The sequence below is a fragment of the Eschrichtius robustus genome, chromosome 14 (assembly GCF_028021215.1).
Source record: "Eschrichtius robustus isolate mEscRob2 chromosome 14, mEscRob2.pri, whole genome shotgun sequence".
In the NCBI taxonomy this organism is placed as follows: Eukaryota; Metazoa; Chordata; class Mammalia; order Artiodactyla; family Eschrichtiidae; genus Eschrichtius; species Eschrichtius robustus.
This window is the reverse complement of record NC_090837.1, coordinates 40,820,082-40,838,293: the sequence shown is the minus strand read 5'-3', so window position 1 is coordinate 40,838,293 and position 18,212 is coordinate 40,820,082. Positions and strand designations below refer to the sequence as shown.

Below are 18,212 nucleotides of genomic sequence, written 5' to 3'. Positions count from 1 at the left end.
TTCCCTGCAGGAATTATTGTCATGAGCCAAAACTGACACACAGAGCAGCCAACCAAGGCAACCACGTGAAGCGCAAGCTGAGAAATAAGCAGAACGCACCCAAACTAAGGACTTTCCTTCTGGAACCTTCACAGTCACGGCCACCTCCGGCTCCGAGATGTCAAACTCAACCTGATCTCCGGCGATCACTTGGTCCCGGCAGCCAAGCACATGGGGGCAAAAAGAGGCACGGAAGACTCCTGGGGGCAGAGAGAGGCGTTCCTATCACACCCCTGCCAAGGCAGGTGAGCCCTGCAGCCGGCCCTGCTCCCCGCAGCTCACCTGGCTGCAGCCGCCCTCTGTCCACAGACACCTGTGCCAGGAACGTCGGATGCACTGGTTGATAAAAATGGACCACAATGACATATCGACCCGGACGCGGTACGAGTCCTCGCAAGGTCACTTGGTTCTGGGTGGGAAAAAAAAAATTCCTCAAGCTGCAGGGTTACGAATAATTAGAATCATAGGATATTTTGAGGTTAAAAACCAAAACAACCTCGGTATTTAGCCAAGAGAAGTGAAAATCCACATTCACACAAAACCTTCCCTTGAACGTTTGGAGCAGCTTTATTTGTGATCACAAACACTGGAAACAAACCAAATAACCCTCAGCTGCAGAATGGCCAAACCAACTGTGGGACAACCATAAATGATGCTGGAGGGAGTGATATTTGGTAAAATCACTTTGGAAAACTATGTGGTGGTTTTTACCAAAGTTGAACATATAACTGAGCAATTGCATTCCTAGGTATTTAACAACAGAAAGGCACACTGTGTGTGCAAAAGGCCATACAAGAATGTTCCCAGCATTCAAGCACTACTTGTAATAACCGTGTAACAAAGGGTCAGACTCCATTTTTTATGTTTGACAGTTTTCAAGCTCCATCACTCACCTATTGCCTTTTGTCCTACACCTGGACAAGCTGATAAGAAAGCCCAGGTGTTCGTTCATCCCTTGGCACATGTGGGAAGTTCTAACCACACAAATTCCAGCCCATGGGAGAGGGAGCCCTCACCCAGACTCCCCCCCCACCCCCTCCTAACCACAATGAAAACAAGATTCAGACCCCAATGCTTGCTCAGGTTTGAGTGTGAGCCCTGCTTTCCCCAGAAAGCCTCACTATGTGAGTAATAAGTCTTTTCAAACCGCAAAAAAACCGTACAAGAATAACAACAATAAAAGATTATATTTCAGATGAGAGCTGTGCCTTGGAGGGTGACTGACTAAAGGTCATACACTAATTTTATAGCAAAACCAGGAGTAGAGCTCTACTGTCATGATTTCAATTCATTTCCCCTTACTATTCTAGGTTGCCTTGCCCATATGGGATCTTATGAAATTTTCTCTCCCAAATCTTGTTAATTTCCTATCCTTATGCAATGTGAACTGACACAAGCCATCTCTAGGATTAGAAGGACATAATGGCATCAGAACAAACATTAAGTCCTGCAATTGTGTAGTTTACAGCGAAAAAAAAGGTATATTCCCTTCATATACTTCACCTTTGTGCTCTAGATGATTAATCAATATGTGTTTATTGGGAATGTCCTGCCTACAAGTTGGGGCTGCAAAAAATTTGTTAGAGTTCTAAAAGCACTTATGTTCTGATTTGGGAAGATAATTAATGACTCAACAACGTTAAGTAGCAGTAGCCCAGGAAAATATGACCTATCCTAAGATGGGTCATGAAAAATTGCCAAATGACTATGTAGACAGCGATGCAGGAGGGAAAAGGAGCGTCAGGATGGGGCGGCCACAGACAGGATTAACCGGATGCCTCATGCCTGGGATTCTCCACAGATGAGAGCAGAGGTGCTCAAACTTTAGGGGCATCCAAATCCCCTGGAGGATTTGTTAAAGCACAGATTGCTGGGCCCCTCTCCAGAGTTTCTAATTCAATAGTTCTGGGGTGATGCCTGCAGATTTGCATTTCTAACAAGTTCCCAGGGGATGGGGCTCGTTGGGGCCACACTTTGAGAACCACTGGTTTACGAGCAACACACGGAGGGGGAGCCCTACCTGTGGGGCCTTCAAGGTGACTCCAGTAACAGCGTCAGCAGAAGGTAAAGGGTCCTGGGGCAGGAGAGGGGAAGACCCACCGCTCGGAACATCCAAAATCAATGCTGTTGGAAGAGTTTCAGGGACCAAGGAGATACAGGTGGCACTGAAAAAGAGAATATTGAAAAATAACCAAAACCCGATGAACTGTCCCCCGGTGAAGATACAGAGTCTAAGCATCAAAAGGATCCAGAGAACCACCAGCCTGTGGAGATCTTTATACAAACATACTCAGTGCTCTGGATTGGCCAAGTGTATTCTGGCTGCCCGCTTAATACAATAAGCTAAGACAGAAAAAAAAAAAAATCTTAATTTTGAAGGAAAGTAAGCTAGATGGAAACTTTTTAAAACTTCCCTCTCTAGGACTAAAATTCATTGTTAAATGAGATCAATGCAATGAAACATTATTATTCACCTCTAAACATCAATGTTGACATAAAACTATACAAAAACAAAGAGAACACATGCCTATCATTTCTTTTAGGCACAGCCAGATTTCATTGTCTTGGTGGTTTCAACCGTATGCATAAGATGTCATGACTGTATCCATAAATTATTTTTGAATCTACATCCAAACAACCTTCCCAAAATCCCAATAATCACTGGTTAGCTAATTCTCATAACATAGTTGTGAGATGGGTCATTATTTTCATGTTTTTTTAAATGAGGAGTCTCAGACATAGAGATGAAAGGATTGGAACAAAGTTGAGTCTTGACGAAGGCTCAGAACAGAACTTCAGAGTAACTGCCCTCAAGGGTGAGGCTTAACCATTTCCCCCAGTTGCTACTGTGTCAGCTTCCTGATATAATGGAATTCTGGAAAGATTGCTGGGATGAATGATTTAGCTTTTTTTTTTTTTAATGCATCACCAGCCTTTAGCACCTTGGCCTGTGATCACTTCTGAAGTTAAACATAAATCTACAGCCTTAAAAGCATTAAGTATCACTCAGCACAAACAAGGGATAAAGGAAGGAAACACATTACCTTTCATTAACAAATCTCCCATAACTGGCAATGCATTTGACGTGAGGTCTCAAATATTCCATTGAGAATTCTTCAGTGGGTATGATACAAATCTGATGCTGTCGAGCAAATACAAGAAGGTACGTCCCAGTTATCAGCAAAGTCAAGGTTATAGCCAAACACATTCTCTTAAAAAAGCTGTTAAGGGCTTCCCTGGTGGCGCAGTGGTTAAGAATCTGCCTGCCAATGCAGGGGACACGGGTTCAAGCCCTGGTCCGGGAGGATCCCCCATGCTGTGGAGCAACTAAACCCATGCGCCACAATTACTTAAGCCTGTGCGCCTAGAGCCCGTGCTCCGCAACAAGAGAAGCCACTGCAATGAGAAGCCCGCGCACCGCAATGAAGAGTAGCCCCTGCTCCCCGCAGCTAGAGAAAAGCCCGCACGCAGCAACGAAGACCCAACAGCAACAACAACAAAAAAAAGCCGTTAAGAATTCATCCAGAGGAATTATAACTATTATTGCAAAGCGGTAAAAATCATAGGATAGTACTCCCTCTGGCATCATTACGTCCAACAAATCCTTTTTACTATTATGCAGGATCACTGACTAAATTGCTCTTGGAATAATTATACAAATAAACAAAATCATGTGAAAGTTCAAAAACAACTCTCTGTCGGCGACTTTTGACAGTTTTTTCTCTCCTGCCTGGGGCCGATGCTGGCTCTTCAGACCCCTTGGCAGGCAGAGGCAGGGATGTGGTGGGCAACCAGGGAGCCTGTTGTTCAGAAAGAGGGTTGCTCCCGCTACAAACAATCCTTCTCAACAGAGGATGACTTGTATCTCAGGCACATTTGGGCTCTGTCTCCAGAGCTAGTTTCTGAGTCACACAAGAAATTCAGTCATTAACTTAATACCTTTTATTTTAAATCAAAACTATTACCAGCTTGATCACAAAGCTATTCGGTAACAACAAAATTTTAATTGAACACCTACTATATGCCAGGCACTGAGACGGTGGGATTCTGCAAGACCAAGATGGACACACTCCTGCCTTCATGGAGCTTATTTTCCAGTCAGCCTTGACTCTGAATGACATCTGACTATTTCAAAAAGGGCAAACTTACGCTTAAAAGAAGGACATTCAGCCCCATTATAATTTCCAAAAATGAAGAGGTTAAGATTCACTTGACTTATTATGTTTAAAAAGAGTCATCATTTTAAAAAGTCTTAAATTATTATATAGTTTATATAATAATGTTTAAAAACTAAACTCCAGGTAGTTCTTAAGAGAAAGCTCAACATTTTTAATACTGTCAAGCACAAATATTTAAAACATATTAGAACAGGCTGGCCTGGCATTTCCCAGAGTGATACATGCTTAATATTAGCAGTATCAGGAAGTTGCTTCATGCTTAGATAATCTTATGTTCCCTGAGATATTTATTGTAAACCTGACCACCCCTTCCTAGCCCAGATCCCACTGCCTCTGTTTATCACAATTCTCAATATTTTTTTTTTTTATAAATTTATTTATTTATTTATTTATTTATTTTTGGCTGTGTTGGGTCTTCGTTTATGTGCGAGGGCTTTCTTTAGTTGCGGCGAGCAGGGGCCACTCTTCATCCCCGTGCGCGGGCCTCTCACTATCGTGGCCTCTCTTGTTGCGGAGCACAGGCTCCAGACGCGCAGGCTCAGTAGTTGTGGCTCACGGGCCCAGTTGCTCCGCGGCATGTGGGATCTTCCCAGACCAGGGCTCGAACCCGTGTCCCCTGCATTGGCAGGCAGATTCTCAACCACTGCGCCACCAGGGAAGCCCACAATTCTCAATATTTAAGTTATGCTATTAAAAGGGTATTTAATCTGCCAAAGCTGGCATTTTAACTCTTAATAGTACATATCTAATTAATTGAAAATACTCTTCTTGAAATTGAGTAACAGTGGTCTGGAAAAAAATACCAGGTGATTACAACCTTGAAAATTCTGAAGGAATCTGCCAAGAAGCTAATAGACATAATAAAATAGTAAAGTGGAAAGAAACTAAACAGTAACTAATGGCATTTCTATACACCAGCAATAATAATAAACTAGGAAATATAATGACAAAAGATAGTTCATTCATAATAGTAAAAACAAATACAAATTAATGAAATGGCGTTTTGTGAAGTGTGTTCAAATTTGATGACTAAACTTTATTGGATGCTATAGAAAAGGCTCCAACAAATGAAGAGGCAAAACAGATTTCTAGATGGGAAAATAAACATCATAACACTGGCAATTCTCTGCAGGTTAACTTTATAGCTGTAACACAAACCCAGCCAAAACTTTAATAAGCTTTTAAAAATATATATGGTTACCAATAAAAATACTTCTAACATTCAGTGGTCAAAACAGAAGCGTACCAGAAGGAATCGGGCCATCCGTGCTTTGAGCCAAACGTCTGCATCTTCTAACAGCTCGTACACAGCAAGGCGACTCCTGCTGTCGGTCACAGCGCTCCGGCAGAGGACGCTATAAGAGAAAACAGTTTTCCTAACCTGACTCCCCTGGTCTCCCTCACTTTATGCCCTGCGGGGTTGCTGATTGCGCTTCAGTTTCTCCTGTTGTTAACCAGCTCACTGACAATGAATTTCCCCGGAGGTGGAGTTTAGGAGGGATGCAGCCCATGATCAGTAGGGGAAAAAGAACCTTCCCACTGTGCTCTGAGTTGCACCTCTCAGGGCTGACGGCCTTGCGCACCTTCTCCACCCAGCTTTATAATACTTGGTTTGGTCATCTGGAGAAAGAGCCCCAGGGCCAGTAATGTCTGATGTCTAAGACACAGCCTTCTTGGAAATTTACCAATATCGTTGGTACTGTTGGAGATTAAAGTTGCCTACTGACCTCACAATGACCATCTCATGCCGCGTCAGTAATGAGGCTGAGAAGCCCCGAGTTTGCCTTTAGAAGCTCAGTCTTTTCCTCCTAATCCTCCTTCCCTCCATGGCATCAGAGGACATACAGAGCTCAGGAACATTTAAAGTAAGATTCTGAACTAAAGAATACAGCCTCGTAGTAAAACCCATAAAGGAAGTATTATTTGAGGAATGCTTCTGACTTCATCCTCTAAAGTAGCAACTTTTCGGTCTATAAATATAATTTGGAACTAGAGACATACTAAGAGAAAATGACCATCTCTGCAAAACGTTTGAAATAATGCAATACTTCTGAGGTGAGAATTAAAATGAGATAGTGTATAAAGAGCCATGGTTTGTGGCATACATTAGAAAGTCAATAAATAGCTGTTTTCTTTTCCCTTTTGTGCATGTGTGTGGGTGTGAAAACATGTGTCAATTAAAATGTATTTCTATTGGATTCAACCATAACTCTGGGAGTTAAATATATTAACTATATTAAGCGACTCCCTTAGATTGAGTTTTATCCTCTATTCAATTCTTACTAAGAGTAGACTAACAGTAATAACTGGATAATTGAATCATTAGTGATCACCTCTCTTATGGAGGGCAGATCAGATTTATCAGAGTTATCACAGCACTATTTTGGAAAGCGGTGTTCCTACGAGCACCACTACTTTTCTGTTGGGATATTGTTTTTCAACAACATAGTTATACCTCACTTGAGAAATGCTGGGAAAGGTTCAAACCTCAGCAGGAGAAGCTGCCATGTTGAAAGGGTCTGTCATTTGAAATAGATTTTTATGGGTCAAATATTTTCCAATTGCATCATATTTTTGGACCCTATTACTTGCAGCCTGGTCATTTTCACTTATCCACATGACATGCAAAGTAGAGAAAAAGGAAATATTTTAGACAAGTCAAAAGATACCATGGGACTTCCCTAGGAGTGGTTAAATACAATAACAGTGATTCCTAGTCTAATGCAGTATTGTCTTGGAAATCTAATGATTGAGAACTTTGGTGTTGTCACCACGTCCAAAGCCTAAATGATCTGCAGAATATCATGTACTTCTCTCCTTAAAACACCATTCAGACAAAGGTCCTGAAACAATGCTTATGCCTTGTGGAACCCTGGAAGGGTGTTCTTTCTTTCTTTAGTTTTGAAATCACTCCTCTGCTTGGCATATATAGTCTCAGCCTCTTCTGAGATAGTCAAGAGTCACGAAGGTCATTAAGAATGTTTCCTCCTGTTTGCTGGGCCATCTCCACTTTCTACCCTGTGGAGCAGGGATCAAGCCCTGATCTGCAACATGGAAGGGGTCAGAGAGCTGAACTGGACGGTGGGCTTGGCTGGATGGGGTATGGAGAAGCCATGTCCCAGGCCCTGTGGCCAACAGTCTCCAGGACTCAGGGGGCAAGTGTACCTCCCAGTGGTGGCTGATGTCACCTACAGATGAAACTAGTATTTTCAGAAAATGACAGAACATTCTAGGGAACTTCTCTGGGCCATCTGGTGTTCCTATTAAAAATGCATATATAATTACATTCTTTGTTTCTTTTTTTAATCATCATCCCAGAGAAAAGGGAATATTAGATTTTTTAAGGTTTTGAAAAGAAACTTTCACAGTTTATTTTGTAGGGTTGCCAAGAGTGTGATATTAATTTAATAACCATTTCATCAAGTCTCATAAAATTTTCCATTCTAAGCTACCAAAAGTAACACTTTTCATAAGTTCTTTTATTTGCAAAACAGGGAAAATGTCCAACTACCTCAAGTCATCTTGGGTTAGACAAAAAGCACATAAACATAGAGGTCATAAAATGTTCAAGGTCTTGGCCAAGAATTGGGAGGGTTCACTCTAGTTATCACCCCCCTGCCCTCTCAGGAGCCTCTGCCTTCCAGTGCCATTTATTATACAATTAATTTCATGGGGAAACATCCCTTGCACTGATTCTTTAATTAAAGTATACTCTGAACATTTGCATACATCTTTAAACATTATGCAAAGAAAACAATTTTTAATAAACCTTTGTCAGCGCTCTTGGAAGAGATGAACTTTGTCAGGGTGAATCTGAGATTCCTTTGTCAAATTATTTTTCACCTGACGATCATCAAACATTAATGATCCCCAGTTCTGAAGGGCATGTTGTGAAGGCAGGAGTAGTGGAGAATGTGCCAGGCACCCATGTACTCTACACGGTGTTTGAGGGGAGAGCCCTGGGTTCACTGCCCCCCATAGGGTGACACAGAGTAAAGCAAAAAGGTTGTGCTGCTTCATGTGAATCTGAGCCAAAATGGTAAGTAGAACATACAGCTTTTCAAGAAAATGCAAGATTTTCAAGGTGCTGCCTACGGAGAAGCCTTCTGATACCACGCTGGGGAAGATGCTGGGTCGCACAACTACTCCCCTGCTGGTTTTCAAGCTCAGCCTCCAAAAGGAAACAACTTTCCAAGTTAGATAAAAACTGAAGTTCCCACAGTTGACCTCCTGCCTGTCCAGTTACAGAGGACTCGCCCAGGCAGGATGGTTACCTGTACTTGCAGCTGTAGATGTTCACCCGGCCTGCCAGGTCAGCCCCGGGGCCCTGCACGTGCACGTCGGCCTCAGACAGCTGGTCTGCTTCCGTGGCATACTCGACCACGACCATGTAGTGGCCGACCCTCGGGACCCGCAGCTGCAGGCGCAGCTCCACCTGTCGGAGAGCCCAAGTGGACAGACGTGAGATGTACTGGATGCGTTTCCACAGGCAACGGTGAAACTGGGGCTGAGCAGACCCCAGGAAGAGTTTTATATGTCATCATACTAAGAACTGTGGTCCTGTAGGTAGGGATGCCCAATAAAATACAGGACGCTCCGTTAAGTTTGAAATGCAGATAAGTAACACATAATTATAGTTGAAGAGCAATTCAAATTTAATGGGGCATTTGGTATTTTTATTGTCTAAATCTGGCGACCCTACTTATAGGGGCCTCTACTCCTTCTACCCATATATTTGCCTTGTTTCCCAAGGCCAAAGATACTCCAAAACTTGAAGTAAAAAGGAATTTCCAATGGGAGATAAAAGGAATGAAAGTATGCCTTGAAGCCCTTTAACTCTTCTTTGATTAAAAAAGAGACTTTTATGAATGCAAATAATGACTTGTATGAATGCAAATAATGTAAAGTGATACACACACCCTTCTCCTGAGATGATGACTAATAATAGCTTGGTTTTCATACTTCCAAACCATTTTCTGCATCTGAAAATGCACAATGCACACATATGTACTTTTTTTTTTTAAAGAAAATCTGTAGGCAAACATGGATGCTTTCGTACCATCACAGCAGAGCTGAGTAGTTGCGACAGGGTCCATATGGGCCGCAAAACTGGAAATACTTACTACCTGGCCCTCTACAGATAAAGCACACCCACCCCTGACATTGCCTAGTGGTTAGGAGGATGCAGTCTGGAATCACTGTGCCTCCAGCTGTGTGACCTTGAGCAAGTTACTTAACATCTGTATGCCTCACTATCCCCCTGGGTAAAAATGAGGATAACGTAGTACCCACCTCTGAAGATTATGAGGATTAAGTGAGTTAATATGTGAAGAGCTCTTAAAACTGTATCTGCATGTTGTAAACACTATATAAACGATGATTACAACTCTGGTTCTTGCTTTTTGCCACGACTTTTTTTTTACTCAGTAGTATTTAGTGTGTCTATACCTGTACATACAGATATACTTCATTCTTCTAATGGCTGCCTACCATTCCATAGTATGAATGTAAAATCATTTATTTAACTAATCCCCTATTGTTAGACACTTAGGTTGTCTCTAATTTTTCTTAAAACATATAAGGTTATATGATCATCTATCTATATCTATATATCTATGTATATATCTGAATCTATATCTATATTTATATCCTTATGCTAGTATTTCTGTAAGATTCCTAGAAGTGGAATTAGAATTGCTGGATCAAAGTGCAGGTGCATATTTAATGCCTGAGCCAATATTAGAACTACATTCCTTAGCAGTTTAACCCACTTCAGCCCGTAAGCGCAGGCCCAGCCAAGCTTCACCACACTTAATTAAAATCCTCTTGTCCCTTGCCTTCAGGAAATTCACATTTACTGTTCCTTCTGTACAGCTCTGAAGCCCACAACTGCTATTTTCCACAGTGATTTTTCTATCACTTAAATAGTAGAAAGACTTCCCTCAGGGAGAAAATGCGGATTATCCACACCACATTTCCACTCTGTGTTTTACAGTGAAATATGACGCTGCCATTGGTCCATGTGGGGAGGTTATTGCCAGCATCTCTCCCCTGGGCATCTCCAAACCAGGGCTTGTCTGTCTTCACCCCACCATGAAACACACACAGGCCAATGATAAGCTTTCTCCCAGGAGTTATTATTGGCTGCCAGTTCTATCATAGCACTCTATTATAAATTTCTACTACTCTTCCTACTCTGAGTCCTATGGGTTGATTTTTGGAAGACTTGTTGGAAGGGTTTTGAATGTATTTGATGGTAATAATGGGTTTTGACAAGTCAGACAAAAGATGTAAATGATGGAAAACAGAAACCCTACTGTCGCTATATGTTATCAGTTATTATCTTTGAAAAAGGGAACTTTAACGAAACCAGTGTCACTCTGGAGGGATCTTTCCCATTTTGTGGCACAAAACTGTCTTCACCTAGTTATCAGTGTTTCAGGGTAAAGACATTAAAGGTGGGTGTATCAAATCTGTTGCTTACACAAAGCTAAGAGGGATAACTAACATGCCTGATGTCAAAGTAAGGATTCAAAATGATTTGGTCAACATATACTTACTAAACACCTACTCTATGTCTGCCCACCAGCAAAGTGATGGACATGCAATGGTAAACAAAACAGATCTGGTCTCTACCCTCAGACAGACTTTAATCAAATAATTAGATAACTGGACAAATGCAATGTGAAATTACATGTATGACAAATGCTCTGAAGAAGGGCTAAGAGGGGTGCCTGAGCTAGTCAGGAAGATGAGGGGGGAGGAGAAGACTTCCCTGAAGAAGCAACAACCAAGCTGAGTGCTGGAGGACAAGGAACAGACAGCCAGACCAAGAGGGGAGGGAAAAGCATTCAGGCAGAGGGAACAGCTTACGACATAAAGGCTAGCCTATAATGTACGTCCAAGTGACTGAAGGTAGGTCACAGTGACAAGGAACAGAGAGCAAGAGGAGGTATGATAAAATTGGGAGGTAAAAGGGGCAACCTTAGAGGACATTACAAATTTTTGTCTCTATCCTAAGAGCAATAAGATGTTATTGTAACGTTCCAACTGTGTATGTGTGAGGGTGGGGTGAGAAAGTCAGTGATGATTAGATACTTCTATCAAAATGAGCATGCTGACTACAGTATGGAGAATGAGTTGGGAGATGCAATAAGCAGAAGCTGATGTGGGTGAGCTAATGGGGAGGTTACGACAGAGATCTTTATGAAAGATGGCGGGGTATTGGGCAAGAAAGATAGATGGAGAGAAGTGGAGATTATTTTAAAAAGTTTGGGGAGTACATTCAGGAATGGGTTGGCTTTGGTGGGGGAGAGAATGGAAGAAGTCATGCATGACCCTGAGAAATCTGGTTTGTGCACTTAGATGGATGGTGGTGCCATTTACTTAGGTAGGGAACACTAAAATGGAATTTGAGATCCCTCTGAGATATCTAAGAGGTAATGTCAAGAAGGAAGTTGGCTGTGCCACTCTGCATATAAAAGGGGAGGTGTGACTGGACATACCAATTTGGGAGTTATCTGTGTAGAGTTGGTACCTAACATGATAGACATGGAGGAGACTGCTTAGGGAGAGACTACAGCATAAAAAGACAAGGGCTAAGGGGACTTCCCTGGTGGTCCAGTGGTTGAGAATCCATCTTGCAATGCAGGGTATGCCGGTTCAATTCCCGGTTGTGGAACTAAGATCCCACATGCCGCAGGGCAACTAAGCCCGCGCGCCACAACTAGAGAGCCCGTGTGCCGCAACTACAGAGCCCCCGTGCATCAATTACAGAGCCCATGTGCCGCAACTAAGACCTGACGCAGCCAAATAAATAAACAAATATTAAAAAAAAAAAAAAAAGACAAGGGCTAAGACTGAGCCTCAACAAATTCTAACATTTAATGGCTAGACAGAGGAGGATAAGCCTGCAAATGATATTTTGAGGAGGCGGCCGGAGAGGCAGGAAGAGACCCAGACTACTCTTAAATTCTGGAAAACAAGGCAAGAGAGTGGGTTTTTTTGTTTGTTTGTTTGTTTTTGGCTGCATCGGGTCTTAGTTGTGGCACACAGGCTCTCTAGTTGCAGCACGCGGGCTCTCTAGTTGCTTGCCCCCCAGCACGTGGGATCTTAGTTCCCCGATCAGGGATTGAACCAGCGTCCCCTGCATTTCAAGATGGATTCTCAACCACTGGACCACCAGGGAAGTCCCGAGAGTGTTTTTAAATGGAAGGAGTATTCAGCAAGTATTGAAAGCTGCTGAGAAGTTAAATAGATGAATAGATGAAGACTGAAAAAAATCCATGGGATTTAGCAACAAGGGTATCATTGGAAACCTTGGCCAAAAAAAAAAAAAAAAAATTAATGGAGTGGGAGGTGAAAGCCAGAGTGGTGTGATTTGAGGTGTGAGTGGAAGGTAAACAATTAGAAATTGTGAGTCTAGACAATTCTTGGTTTTGAAGGGGTGAAGAGTTATGGAGCAGTGGCTGAAGGATTGTGGGAGGGGGAAGGAGGGTTTTAATCAGAATAGGACAGAATTTAGCGTTTTTTAAATGTAGGGTGACTTCCAGTTCAGATGGCACAGGAATTCACATTTGCTGTACCCCATCTGCTCCAAGACACAGCAACTATGGATAAAATGTTTTAATAGAAAAACAAAAATTATGTTTGGTTTTAAAAGTAGACAGATGATGGAACATAAGTAAAAGAAAAACTTCAAATAGCAAGGTCCTCTTGTCCTTCAGGTCTGGAAGCAGGCTGTTTGGGTCAGCAGTTCAGCATATGCAGAGTAAGGAGAATTAAAAATGCTTCATATGAGACAGTGGCCAGATCCAGGCTCATTTTTCGAAGCCAAAGGATGAGGGTTCCTTCAAATCATGAAAAGCTGGAAAAAATTGCTGAAAATCTGCCACCTGGGTTTCAGCTTTATAATAAGCTGTGGAATTTGGGAACCAAAGATCAAAGATGAGGCCTCATGACCAAGAAGTGAGTTAAGCACCCACTGGCTCAGTGTCTGAATCTGTACTACCCCCAGTATCACAATAATAGAGGTTGGCACATCATAATGCCTGGCTCTGGGCTAAGGGTACAGAGGACCAGACAGACACTGCAGAACTACTAGGCTGAGATGGATGTGGAGAAAGACAGAGAAGATAAAAAAAAAAATCTCTCATTCAAAGTAAGCCAATAAGCAAACAAAATAAGCCTCCACAACATAAAGAAATCTAATGTTAAGAAAGACAGGCAACGATATCATCAACTGAAGATGAGTTCACTTCAGATGAAATGAACTTTATGAAACAGTCTGACAAAGGCTTTAGAATAAGTATAATGGTCCCTTATCTGGAACCCCCAAAATATGAAAAGGAAATCCTGTTTTTGTAACTCATTTGATGGCAAAACCTAACCCAACCCTAACCAGGCAGCACTTGGTGGCAAAATCTGACCTGAACTGATATAAATCCATGTATATAGTCTTCATGTATCTCCCTTGGTGTGCCTACTCATGCTTTTCATTGGAGAAATATTAACCTGTTTGGTTACAAGGTGCTGTCCCAGACCCCACTATAGATGTTATGCATATGTGTATCATTTTATGTTTTTAATATCTTAAAAATTCTGAATTCTGAAACATACCTTGCTCCAAGGGTGTTCAGATATTCAAAAAGATCAATAGAGTAACTCCTCTTTGAAAAGCAAATGAAGCTATGAAATAAAAATTGGCAGCGGAGAAACAAGAAAAAGTAAATATGACAAAGAGCCAATGAGAAATTTTTTGAGACTAAAAGTACAAATTACATGGAATTGGTAGGCTGAATAAAATCTAGACTGGAGATAGTGAAACAGAGCATTCATGTATTCTAACAGAGTCTTGAGGATGTCATCCAGAAAGCATCACAAAGAGCCAAAGAGATATAAAAATACGAAAGAGCAGTCTGGAGACAGATTGAGAGGCTCCAACATTCTTCCAGTCTGACTTTCAGAAGAGAAGATGTAAGGACAAGCAGCAAAGTAATGTCTGTAGAGATACTAACTGATAATTTCCCAGGATGAAAGACATGACTCTTCATCTTGAAAGTGCACTTTGAGTATTAAACTAATAAACAAAAATAAATCTGCACCTAAACACATCATAATAAAACTTCAGAATATCACAAATAGAAGGTCATCTTAGAACTTATGGTTAAACATACTGGATTTAGCACACATATTTATTGATCCTCCCTCTCAGAAATTCACAAAAATAAGAGTAAATATTTTTTGAATCATAAACCCACAAAGAAAAGGGAATTGAGAAGAGGAAAAGAACAGACCAGAGATATACAGAAGTTTGGAAGCTAGAAAGCAAATGGATGTTAACTAATTGAACAGACCAAAGAAAGTTGAAACCTAAGTGTGTGAGAGTGTGTGTGTGTGTGTGTGTGTGTGTGTGTGTGTAGGGTTGAGTTGGGGTTGGGGTTGGAAAAAAAAATCTAGGAAATCTCCCAAAACATAAAACTAGATAAAGAGATTGGAAAGGTGGACAAAAGATAAAGAAATAAATTATCAAAGAAATAACTCAAGAAAGTTTCCCAGAGAAGCTTCTAGGCTAAAAGGGTCTGCCGAGAACCCAGCACACTGGCTGAAACTACCTATATCAAGGCACATCCTTATGAAATTTCAGAATACAAAAAAATAAAAAGATGATGCCAAAAGGTTTAGGAAAGGAAAAGCAGGTTGCATCCAAAGAATTGGGGATCAGAAGGTACCACAGGTGCTGGATTAGGCTACCTCTAGAAGAAGTGAGTCCCCCATCAATTTAAGTATTCAACAGAGGATAAATGAATAAATATCTGACAAGGATAATGTAGAAAGAATTCTTTCACAGGAAGGGAAACCAGATGATTCCTAAGACCTCTTCTAACTCCATTTGTCTCTGAGTTTTAGCACAGTGATCTATTAATGCTGTGCAATAGAGCTTTCTGTGATGGCAAAATATTCTGTAATCTGTGCTGTCCAATAGGGTGACGACTAGACATATATGATTACTGAGCACTTGAAATGTGGCTAGTGCAACCACGGAACTGAATTTTTAGCTTTACTTAAGATTAATTAACTTAAATGTATATAGCCACATGGGGCTAGTGGCTACTGTATCAGACAGCACAAGTCTGTAAGCACTCAGATAAAACAGTAAAAACGACCATTAAATAAAACTGGACAGCCCAGGGCTTAGTTTTGTGCATCATGCAAATAGAATAGCTCAGCGCTGTGGCTCTGGGCTAAGTCAGAGGTAGGGACAGCTCCTGATGAATCATTAGCATCACTTCTTGGAGATCAGCCCTTCCCAACTGTACCTCCCTGCTGTGTGGGGAACACACACACGCGTGCGTTCATGCACGCACACACACGCATATTTGTATATATGCGTAGGCATGTATATGCATCTGTATACACACACAGCATGGGTAGGGAGAGAGACAGTGGACTGAATATTAGAATGGAGAGGAAGTAAGATCACTTCGTTTTCCTTTATGCATATTGTTTTACTTTTTATAACAAGTATATATTTTTGTAAAATAAAAACTCAAATAAAATAAAATGAAATGAAGACTAAATTTAAGAAATATCCTTAAAATCCTATAACTTCTACCTTGAAAATGTTAGGAATGTAGTTTACAAAAAGGTGCACATCTAAATGGTCAGTGAGAGTACCATATATATTTTCATTCCATAGATTTAATCCCCCAAATAAACATTTTCCTCAAGGGTACGAAACAGAGAACATTGTAGAAAGTAAGGAATGGAAATATTGTGGAGGAAGTTTTTTTTCAGTGTCTTCGTTTTGAGGTAATGAGTTCTAATTGTTGATACACAATACTTCTAACTCAATCTTAAAACAGTGTAGTCTTAAATCGTTTTGAGGCTCAGAGAACTCCCGGAAGAAAAGTAATGCCAAGATCTGTACTAACGGTCCTCTGAGCCATGAAGGAGGTCCCTTTGGGAGTAGCAGTTCCAGATTACGAGCTCAAGGAATTCAGCTGCTACAAATCACCTAGCCTGAGGGGATGAGCAGTCAGGGAGCATTGTATCCTTTTAGGGTAAACTGTGTAATTTCTGGAAGCCTTGTAGAGAGATCTTGCCCTGAATCAGATAGAACAGGATGCCCCCTTATAAGCCCAGAGGATCAAAAGGAAAGGATTCTGTGGTCGTCCATGTTCCCCACCACATCTACTGCAGAATGTGCTCAGAGACTAGCCTTCTCATGGTTCAGTGCGCTGGACCACCCAGGCCCAGCCCGAATCAGAGAACTCAGCACACCTGTAATTAACACCTCTGAGGAAGTCTTCCAGGTTCCCCTGAATGTGAGAAGTAATTGCAGCCAAGGGTTTTCAGCAGACGGACTGGGAAGTAATAATAATTTTGACAGTAAAGAAAAGGTTGCCCCACCTCTCTCCCACTGAGGTCCGCCATGACTGGGTGTTCAGGGGTGGGCTGCCTCACTGCCAAGGGTCTTGGCTCCCCATCAAGCAGGAAGTGTCTGGCCTCAGAAGCCAGGGCACAGGGGAATCGGGTCACTGGCAAATGCTGGTAAAGCAAGCAACTTCAACAACAACAACAAAATACAACAGTTACGACCGAGAACAGAACACAGAACATCACGGTGCATCCCCGGGGCTCCTATCCTTTCCGTCTTTCATTCATTCACTCATCATTCTTCAACCAACTCTTCCTAAGTGCTTACTACAGGAATCGGATGGTCCATTTTCATCTGCATGAGGAATGGGAGAAGCAAAGGTCCACAAACCTAGATACCACTTTAAGCTCTTCCCCTCACCGGATGCATGACCCTGAGGGTATTACTTGGGCATGCGTCGCCACTTCCTCATGCGAGAGGGTGAGTCACTCTTACGCGCCAGATACCGTGTGCAAAGTACTTTGTGAATCTTAACACGAAAGACAGTCACTGCCACAGAGAAAAACCACAATTAAGGAATTAAGCAGAGCATTCTGTTCAGTCGTGACCCTGAAGCCTTATTAAGAATCCTTGCACCCAAGGTTCCTGAGTTAGAGGCCCCCGACAATGCACCTGCTGCCCATACTAACGTCTCTCGGGGAGGGCCTACGTCGGCGCACGGCTCTGTGACCGGCAGCTGCAGTGAGAGAGCCTCATAGTAGTCCCTGGGGAGCAGCGCCAGGTAGTCCTAGGAAATAAAGACCGAAAGGACGATTACTCATTAGGAGGACGGCCGTACGTTAGTAATAAAATAGCTACACATACTAGCTAAACTAATAATAACCAGGTGAAGCACTCTAGTTAAACTGTCTGCATCAACTGCTTTGTTCTGCCCCCTGACTCACTGGAACACACAAAGCAACCTCTCACAGGAGCTTCAAGCGTTGGAGATGAAACGCCTTAGGCAAACATTTTTATTTTCAAATCTCAGGGGAAGTTTTACCGGTTCTTCTGGGTTGTTAATAAATTCAGAAATAAAGATAATAATAACCCGTCAATTGATTAGACGTTCCTTGGACATGCTGGTTGCCTTCATCCCTATAGAACCCTGAGCTGTAGGTCATGTATTCTGGCTTTTTATTCCCACACCAGAGCAACGCTCTCCTGGCTTCGTGTAAAAAAGTGATGTTTTGCGATCCTGGTAAATCATAGCCTGAAACTGGCCCACTGCCTGTCCTGGGTCAGGAGAGGAAGAACATGTTCCACTGAGGGCGCCACGGGGAGCCCACAGCGGGAGTTCAGAAGCAGCTCTTCAGGAGAGGGCAGAGTTTGGGCTTCTGCCAATCCTGGCATCACTGACTATCTGCCGAGGGAAGAAGGGAGGGAATGTTGGCCACAATGGTGAGAGACTCGTACACGGGCCATGAGGCTTTTGTCTCTTCACAGCCCTCAATTTGTCTACAGCAGAGAGGAGGAGAATGTACAGGAGAGGAAAAGTAGCGGCTCAGCGGGTTTCTATCTGAGTGGGGTTTAATGTAATTAAAAAAATTTTTTAATTGAAGTATAGTTGATTTACA

The 18,212-nt window shown here is 42.1% G+C and overlaps 1 protein-coding gene across 3 annotated transcripts in view; it reads right to left on the bottom strand.

Moving 5' to 3' along the window:
• Positions 1 to 18,212, bottom strand: part of LAMA3 (laminin subunit alpha 3) — a 244,295-nt gene that overhangs the window by 102,495 nt on the left and 123,588 nt on the right. For all 3 annotated transcript variants that reach the window (XM_068563501.1, XM_068563499.1, XM_068563500.1), the window contains 8 exons: positions 17,286 to 17,383; positions 16,629 to 16,782; positions 8,492 to 8,652; positions 5,464 to 5,572; positions 3,084 to 3,181; positions 2,060 to 2,204; positions 322 to 448; positions 100 to 239 (listed from right to left, as the gene is read on the bottom strand). In XM_068563501.1, coding sequence (XP_068419602.1) covers positions 100 to 239; positions 322 to 448; positions 2,060 to 2,204; positions 3,084 to 3,181; positions 5,464 to 5,572; positions 8,492 to 8,652; positions 16,629 to 16,782; positions 17,286 to 17,383 — 1,032 coding nt within the window. The remainder of the gene's footprint in view (positions 1 to 99; positions 240 to 321; positions 449 to 2,059; positions 2,205 to 3,083; positions 3,182 to 5,463; positions 5,573 to 8,491; positions 8,653 to 16,628; positions 16,783 to 17,285; positions 17,384 to 18,212) is intronic.